The sequence below is a fragment of the Dunckerocampus dactyliophorus genome, chromosome 1, assembly GCF_027744805.1.
Source record: "Dunckerocampus dactyliophorus isolate RoL2022-P2 chromosome 1, RoL_Ddac_1.1, whole genome shotgun sequence".
Taxonomy (NCBI): domain Eukaryota; kingdom Metazoa; phylum Chordata; class Actinopteri; order Syngnathiformes; family Syngnathidae; genus Dunckerocampus; species Dunckerocampus dactyliophorus.
This window is the reverse complement of record NC_072819.1, coordinates 13,982,771-13,991,730: the sequence shown is the minus strand read 5'-3', so window position 1 is coordinate 13,991,730 and position 8,960 is coordinate 13,982,771. Positions and strand designations below refer to the sequence as shown.

Here is an 8,960-nt window from a genome sequence, read left to right as displayed (position 1 = left end):
TGACACAATTAATCACAACATCCTAATGACAAAACTAGAAAGGTATGGAACCAGACGGTTAGTTTTGAACTGAGTTAAAAGCTACCAATCAAACAGGAAGCAATATGTGAAGTTAGGAGAATATACATCTGTAAGTTTAAATATATTGTGCGGCGTACCCCAGGGGTCAATACTGGGACCAAAACTGTTCAACCTATATACAGACCTGATCAAAAAATTGCTAGTATTTGCATTTTGCTCATTTGGGATCTTAAGGAGGTTTTAAGTAGAGCTGATTGAGAAAGTGTTCAAAGTGGCTCAACCAACCCAGCGTTTGTGCTCAAGATGCCATCCATCCATCAATATGTTTTCTATGCAGTTTATCCTCACTTGGGTCGCTGGTATACAGGGGCCTATCCCAGCTGACTTCGGGAGAGGCGCGGGGTGTCATGTTTCGCAGGACAGGAGCGGGTGTTTCCTGTCCTGCGCCATTATTTTGGCGAGGTGTACTTCCGGTGTGGTGGAGGTTACAGCCGCGTCATGCCTGGTGTCCGCACAGCTACGGACAATCTGTATTAGCGGCGGTTAAAAGGCCAGCGCCATCGTACAAGGTATGTGCGGCGCTGGTTCATTGTTTATGTCATGGTTGATGAACCTCGTTGCTCTGCCAGTGCTGTCACCTAGACTTACCATCTCAGTTACTTTTGAATTGTTTTGCCACAGAGTTTTTCCCTTTGTCACTTTTAGTTTTGTTCCTGTTGCCTTGTGCAAATAAAATTATTTTTATTTCTGGACCTTGCCGCCTCGTCTCTGCATACCGGGGGTCAAGTCTTCGACAGCAGCAACCCCGTCGTGACACGGGGTCCACCCTGGTCGCCAACCAATCGCAGGCCGTGCTCAAGATGCAAAGGCAAGATGCAACTCAACAAAGCCTAAATTCCCCAAACAGAACTGAATGGTACTTCGACGGTGGTTATCATCTTACTTTGTTGAGTCCGGTTTTCGGCATTTTGCTAAGTGCGCGCTCACATGAAAGGGGGCGCTTGACACCATATTATTCTACTTCTGCTAAAAAATGTAGCCATCCTATTATGACTGCTTAAAGCAACACTGTCGCCGCCAATAGAGCGAGGGAGGACCGCTGGTATGCCAGCAGGCAGCGTGTGAATTCGCGAGTTAACACTGATTATTATACTAACTCTACTCTACTTGTCTTTTCATTTATCAACGCTCAAGATTGCACAATTTTGACATATTAACCCCTTTCCATTCAAAAAAATAAATACACTGGAGCAACAACTTTCTTTTTTCATTGTATATTTTCATGAAATATGTGGAATAAATATTTTATCTCGTTGAGACCACTAGATGGCAGTGTTTTGTGTGTGCCGTGTTTTGTGGCGACCTTGTTTATTTTGTGCTTGTTAAAATAAAACAAGTGTTTTGTTTGTTTTATTAAGCTACCATGGCTTACGTTACCACAGCTGCTTTAAAAGAGCGCTACCTTTGCTCAATGAGTCAGTCCGGCTTTCCACTCAACACAGCTCGCTAACCCACTAAAGTCACTTCGCAAAATACCCTCGAAGAGTCCCGAAACACCGTGCACATGCAATACGTGTCTAATCACTACTACACTTACAGTATTACTAACTCGTCATTCTTCTGAGTACATTTTCTGTACTCGCCTATTATCCATTTCCATCCATTTTTATTATTCTATATTTATTCATATTTATTATGACTGTTATATAATTATTTACGATGACAAGAACCTTGACAACTGTTTTACTGCACTGTTATATTACCTTATTTTCCTATGTATTTTTAACTAACCAAGAGTACATTTGTAATATAGGAAGTGAATACATGTATTGCAATTGATGCGCAACAGATGGTGGGTAGGCTTAAATAAGCGTTGCTTCTTCCTACTCCTTTTCGTACATGTGGAACTACAAATTGTATTATGTGATGTATTCTATGTAACTTGTATGCATGTTCAAAGTAAATTAAACCATTACCATTACCATAATGAATGTTTTCACTTTGATATGGCCATGAATAATTGGATCAGTGTTTTCCATATAGGGCAATGTGAGTCACGAGCTGTCAAAAAAGTCTTTGTCATGTCAGATTTGTGTGTTCAAAAAAAAAAAAAAAAAAAAAAAAAGGGCCTGCTTGCACACTCAGCCTCGCTTTCAATAAATCACACACACACACATTATATTATTGAGATCAGTAAAATATGAAAACAATTGTTGCTTTCATATTTTACTGACTTTACTGTCTATATTAATAGACATCAATCAAAAATGAAAGGACAGTTGTTGTCCTCTCTGGCTCTATTGGTGGCGACAGTGTTGCTTTTGGCAGTAGTAATCTTCAACTCCGCATAATAATTACTTGCTCTTCTTGTGTAAAATACGCTGACTGGGATCGCTGCATCTTTGCGTGGATTTCCCCTTTAATGTGAGCGCGTACTAAGCACAAAGCCGAGAACCGGGCTTGGCATAGTTAGTTGAGAACCACTGTTACAATACCATTTTATTTTGTTTGGGGAATTTAAGTTTTGTTGAGTTGCATGTTGAGCAGAACGCCTGGGTTGGTTGACCCACTTTCGCAGAATACTCCCTTAGTCACACAGATACGTAGGCAGATTTATCTGCTTGGTATTGTTTCATATTGTCATTTCTATTTGCTTACCTCTAAATAAAATATATACAGAATTCATATTTTGCATTGAGTTCCTTGGAATTTCAGCTCTAGAAATGCTCATACCCAGTTTATTTCAGTATTTTCGATTTCAAAGGTAACATGCTGATGCTGCCAAAGTTGCTATGAAATTGAAAACAGTGAGTTGTCATGACATTTTTAATGTTAATTTTTGCTTACATCAACATGAAGATACACTGAAAATACAAATATAAAAGACAAATGTACGAATATAAAAAGCAATACAAACATCCGTTGCATGACGATAAAATGTAAACTTTAAAACCTTCGAATGGGAAAAAGAAGGCTGGAATTACAAATGTTTGAAGCAGTGGAGTTTGGATTTGGGCATCTTGTGATGTCAACTGTATACTTCAAGGTACCAGTGAAGTTACCAGTGATGACAGCACACTTCCTGCATCGCAGCCTTTCATAATAAAAGTCAACTACCTGTCTTTGGCTGAGCGCAGGTCTGTGGTGACGGGGTCGTGCTGGATGGTCTGATGCAGCATGAGAGCCAGTAAACCAGCTCGGTTGGTCATGGCGGCACGTAGGTTCCTCTCCTGCTCAAACAACTCGTCCAGTTTATACCACTGATGACACACACAAACACACGTTAGTGTCAGTCGGTCACCCTGTCAAGAATGCTTTTAAAGAAGCCTCCGGTACCACTCGGACTCTCTCCAGGTCGACCTCAGCGCGGCGAAGTTTCTCCCAGCAGTAATGTTTGTTACACTTCCTCTTGGAGACGCGACAAAACTCTCCCGTAGGCTGGAAGACGTCTTTGATCAGAGGACAGCCGCACACCTCATCTGCTGCCACCTGCATAACACATTTGCACTTGAGCCTTCTGTGCTCACTAGCCTTAGTGTTGTTATTAGTGTTGTTATTGTTCACATGACTGAGCCAGCGTTAGTATTAGCACTACCGTCAATGATGAATCAAACCTTGGGATCTCTGGAATGCTCTGGACATAAAACTTGCAGCCGCTTGCAGTAGGTTTTACTATGAGGATTGTAGACGTCACAGAACAAGCGGGTGGCTCTGCAAGACAGAGGACAGACAGTAAGAGACTGTCAGGGACAGACACGTGGAAACACGGGGCATCCTCACCCTTCGATGCGTGTGGGGTACATGGATCCAAACGAGGTCTGACTTTCATACTGTGGGATAAAGGTCAGCTGAGCTCACCACAAAGTCAACATGGAGGATGTTGGACAGGGAAGTGGGGGGAGACTGACCTTGGCGTAGCACCGCTCCATGTGCCTCAGCGCCACTTTGGGGTTTACAGGATGACTGCAGGACACGCAGAAGATTTGAAAGTCTGTGTCGTCGCCCTCACCTTCATTCACCTATGCGCAAATAACAAATAAGCTTTTACTTTGAAATGCAGGCTTATTTCCTGCGTGAGCGAGTGCGTCTTCACCTCCTCGTCGTGTTGCACCTGATGAAGTTTGGAGTTGGCGATGATGCCTTCGAGCTCATGGAAGCGTTTCTCCATCAGGGTGAGGCGCAGCCTGGCTGCCTGCTGCTCCTTCCTGATTCGCTCCAGCTGTCTCCGCCCCATTTCCTCCGCCACGCAAGGACTCTGCTGCCACTGCTGGATCCTTTGAGGGACGATCTCATAGATGCGACTGTGGACACGCAAACGCTATATGGTCATGTGCCACTGCTGCCTGGAATGATGATGTCCTGCCACAAGGTGTGCGTGTGTGTGCGTGTGACTGACTTGGCTGCAAGCTTCATGCCGCAGTCGTCAGAGCAGTACTTGGAGTTGTTCCGGGCCGCTCGGACACAGCCTGGACCAAGACACTGACGCAGAGTCCCACCCGAGTCCTTAGCTCCGCCCTCTCCACCTCTTTCGCTGTGCCGCACGCGCTCCCTGTGCCGCTGCTTTGCCTTGTGACGCCGCACCTCCTCTTTGGGGGCGGAGACCGACTTCTGTAGATGACGACATCATCAGTGACATCATGGCGATGTGGTCTCGTGAGATGAGCTCACCTTCTTCTCCGTCTTCTTCTCCCGTCTTTTCACGTGCTTCACCTTCACCGCCTTCTTCCTCTGGGCGTCAGGTTCCTCCTCCTCCTCGCTGTGCCACACCTGCAACAGGAAGACACATCACAGAAAGCCCCGCCTCTCACAGCCTACTGGAGCCACCCACGCACTGACCATGTCTCTAAATCCAGCAGCTTTGTACTGCTTGTAGAGCTCCAGCTCACTTTCACTGAAGGCCTCTTCCTCATCCTCCTCCTCCTCCGTCATGTGACCTTTTCTCTGGAAGTCCCGCCCCTTCACGCCGCCCGCACTTGCCTCCTCCTCTTCTTTCACGCGGAGCATCTTCTGCTCCGCAACGCCAACATCCAACTTCTTACGCAACCTCACTGATTCTTCCCTCAACAGACGTGCAGGCATGAACACGTGTGAACATGTGTGCTACTTGCATGCTTCGGGCGTGAATATACAGTCATGGAAAACATGATTAGATCACCCTTTTTTCTCCAGTTTCTTGTTGTTGCCTGGTGCCATTAAAGGTACATTTGTTTGGGTCACGAGACGCTCAGTTCACGAGACGAGACGGTGCACGAGATTGTGTCTACTAGAACGAGATGCGACGAGATTTTAACATTACTTTTCAGAAAAGTACAATTAAAAAATATATGGCAATATTTTGCTAACTACTAATTTAATTTCTAGCACATGACCTTGCATTGCTCATCACAAAGCTACACTCTTTTGCATTGTGTATGGAAGCTCCCGGCCCTGCCTCCACCCGTCGAGACAAAGCGACTGTATGACTGACGGAAGGGCTCACTCCGTTCATGCTCTTGTTCTATGGAGCAAATGCGCCATGGTGCTGAAACCAATGCTGAGTGACCCCTCTTCCTGCCCGTTTGGAGGCGCGAGACGAAGAAAACAGACATGTATGCACATGGCGATAAATGGAGGCCGGCAAAATTGTCCAGTTCATTTTCATTTATTGTGTGATTAATTAATTTGTTCTTTATCACCCCAGTCCTAGTGCCCACGAGACAAGTTTTTCTAAATGAGAAATCTTGCCACGTTTTAATCTTGCTAGATCTTCTGACAACCCTAGTCCCAAGAATTAATTTTTTTGGCAGTACAACGCCATAGCTATTGATGTAAAAACATCAAGAAAACAGTGGCAATGGCTAGATATCAGCTGTTTATTTTTTAACTCTTATGAACAATTTTTGTTATATTATATTGTATTTATCCATTTATCCATTATATTTATCCAAGCAAATGTACCCTTAGTTGTAACAGGCATTAGAATGAACAAGAAATTGCAGAAACAATGGTGGTCTAATTATTTTATCCATGACTGTATATGCTATATGCATACTACAGGCGTGAACATGTTTGCTACAGGCATTAACATGTCCACTACACACGTTACAAGCATGAACATGTCTTCTACATGCATGACACATGCGTGAGCATGTGTACAGGTGTGAACATGCATGCTACAGACATAAACAATATGTACAGGTGTGAATGTGTTCTACATGTTTTCTACAGGTGTGAACATGCATGCTACATACATGCTACAGGCGTGACCATGCCTGCCATAGATTGTGTGCACGTGGTGATCACTCACCCGTGCACGGACCTCACACTGTCTGAGGCGACACTTCTGTCGAATTTTGTTGGGTCCTCCAAACTTCTTCATGTCTTTACAGAAGTCACAGATGGCACAGTCGCGCGTCCGCAAACAGGCATCACACTCGCCACACATGCGAGCTGAGCGTTTGATTTGCTGAGAAACAGAGAGCCACAATGTGAACCGATGTCTCTCAGCAGGTTTGCGTGCAAGGCAGCCAACAAATTTTTGGTTACCAAGTTACCTGTGAACCACGTGTCCTGTCCATCTTGGCCTGAGGGGTGGGGCTCCCATCCTCCTCCCATTTGTCCCCGTCTTGCTCCGCCCCCTTTGCCTTCTTCTGACGATATTGAACCTCCAGAGAAGGGTCTTTTTCTGAGGAAGATGAAAGGAAGCTAAATACTCAACACGCGTAACGTGCATGGTGTCAACATGAAGGCATGTTCACAGTAATGTTTGTATTGATGTTCATCAAAAAGATAAGCGACCTCGACACGACGGACAGAACCAAACTCTGATGGCTTTGGCTGCCTTCTCTGACACGCCCACACAGTTGCCATGGAACCACTCTGCACAGCCATCACAGCCTCTGATTGGACAACAACACACACACGGTATAAACAGAGAGCACACAGAGCGCACTACAGTCGTACCTCGGTTAACATCCGCCCCAGTTAGCAAGTTTTTCGGTTAACATCCAAAATTTTGCCGTCCGGTTTGTTGACTCCGCCATCTTGGATCATGCACACAAGACAAAATCTCAAGATACATGTACGTGATCCCGCAATACAATGCGGGCTGCGGTCGCCATTTTAGAGCAACAGCGTTTGTTTAAACCAGAGTTGTAGAGACATACACGCCATAACAAACACATGGGCAGCACAAAAAAGAAAGGCGATGGACAGTAGCGAGACAAGGTGCAAGACTTCCAAATTTTACGGCTTAAAACAGAAGGCCACTGTCATTTCTGAGGTATGTAAACAACACACGGCCGCACTGTGTTGGCACAAAATGACCATGCTCCCGCACTTATTTACACTTTGTCAAGTACTGTTTACATCTAGTGCACGACAATAGTACGCGTGACGCACATTGTTTCCGCATGGGTATGCACTGCCACCACCACTTCCCGCAACCGTGAAGCAGTTGTGGCGTTATTCGGTCCCACTGCATCCCGCGTGATGCCACCCAACAGCAGGCATTACCGTTAGCTACAATAATTCCATTATTTGCAAGGGTGGTAGAAAAGTTAACCTATTCAACTGAATGAGACACGCAGAGGCAACCTTTGATACACACTGTTTGCACATAGGTTGGGGCGTGTTTGCGGTGCTTTTATGGATTTTACATTAGTCAGATTTGACGGCAGCACTATGTTTTTTTTGGTGAACAAATGGCTGTTATATGGTTGTTTTTTCTTTTTTTTTAGTCCTAGGGTGTCAACCACAGGTAAAAGGGTGTTTAATGTTCACGTCTCCATTTCATATGTCATGTTTGTTTTTTGAATGGAAAACTGTGCATGTTAAAAAGGCTTTAAGAGACCTCTCTGCATATATTTTTTTGGCACGAGTGCAGAAACAGTCAAAAAAAAAAAAAAGGATTGCCCTTCAAGCATAATCTCATCTCCTCCCTCTCCCTCTTTACAAAACTAGTCAAAAGTGATGTTAAACGTTCAGTTGTCAATTCCCTTGTCATTTGTAATTATGTTTGTATTATTTTGTGCATGTAAAACTATCATTTTTGTCTATAAAATGTGTTTTGTTTTAACATCTTTGGGTGTTTGAACAGATTAATTGGATTTACATTATTTTCTTTGGGAAAATTTGCTTTGGTTAGAGTCCGTTTTGGTTTGAGTCGGACCTTCTGGAACGAATAAATGACGTTAACCAAGACACCACTGTATAGATGTAGCGCAGTTAAGTGTGGATTACATCATGAAACAGTTGATGTCAGGTTTCCTGCACAAGCAGTAGACAGGACGCTTTGGTGTTTCCATGGTAATCTCTCCTTCCTCCTCCTCCTCGTCATCATCAGGGCAAAGACATGACACCTCATCAGCCTCAAAGACAAAAAACAAATCACTGTAGTCAGTTGAGGTTGAAGACATTTTTTTTTTAAGTCAACAGGCAACATTTGAGCTTGTTGTTGTGTTATAAACACACACGAAATATTAGCATTCTAGATGGAAAACTTTCTATAAACTAGCGGTCTTGACGTTAAAAACAATGAATAATGGAGAATGAGGAATTAAGAAGATGAAGAATGTCAGCTTGGAACCACATTATCAAGACTGCTCGGCTTCTAGCGCTCTCTTCTACTTCACCAGCACGAAATTCACTCACCATGGTCACGTCGTTACAACGCAAAAAGACTTTTCGTTGCTAAAAAGACGAAAATGACACCAGCAGCCGTCTCTTTGTTGACTCCATCATCATCCTCATCGTTGTCTTCATCACAGCAGCAGCCTCATCGTCTTCTTCTTTGACAAATTTTTCCTTTCCCTGGCGGCAGTAAGTCAAGTGGCAGCGACACTCGCAGGCCGGACGAATTACTGCAAGTCACACAGAGTGACGCCATCGGTCAACCAATAAAAAGTCGAACACAAGCTGCCATGATTTGGACTGAAAAAACAGTCAAACTTGTTGTCTTA

At 44.1% G+C, this 8,960-nt stretch overlaps 1 protein-coding gene across 2 annotated transcripts; it reads right to left on the bottom strand.

Moving 5' to 3' along the window:
- Window positions 1-2,839: 2,839 nt before the first annotated feature.
- cxxc1a (CXXC finger protein 1a) lies at window positions 2,840-8,820 on the bottom strand. Of its 2 annotated transcripts, XM_054778741.1 has the most exons (14): window positions 8,653-8,820; window positions 8,242-8,369; window positions 6,799-6,899; window positions 6,555-6,685; window positions 6,308-6,466; window positions 4,858-5,028; window positions 4,690-4,788; window positions 4,418-4,629; window positions 4,115-4,322; window positions 3,930-4,040; window positions 3,802-3,851; window positions 3,636-3,732; window positions 3,358-3,510; window positions 2,840-3,281 (listed from the first exon to the last, which is right to left on the bottom strand). In XM_054778741.1, the coding sequence occupies exons 1-14, from the start codon at window positions 8,653-8,655 to the stop codon at window positions 3,135-3,137; spliced, it is 1,770 nt and encodes a 589-aa protein (XP_054634716.1). In that variant the 5' UTR covers window positions 8,656-8,820; the 3' UTR covers window positions 2,840-3,134. The 2 variants fall into 2 exon arrangements, with proteins under 2 accessions (XP_054634716.1, XP_054634725.1); XM_054778750.1 differs by lacking the exon at window positions 4,858-5,028.
- Between the last annotated feature and the right edge of the window lie 140 nt (window positions 8,821-8,960).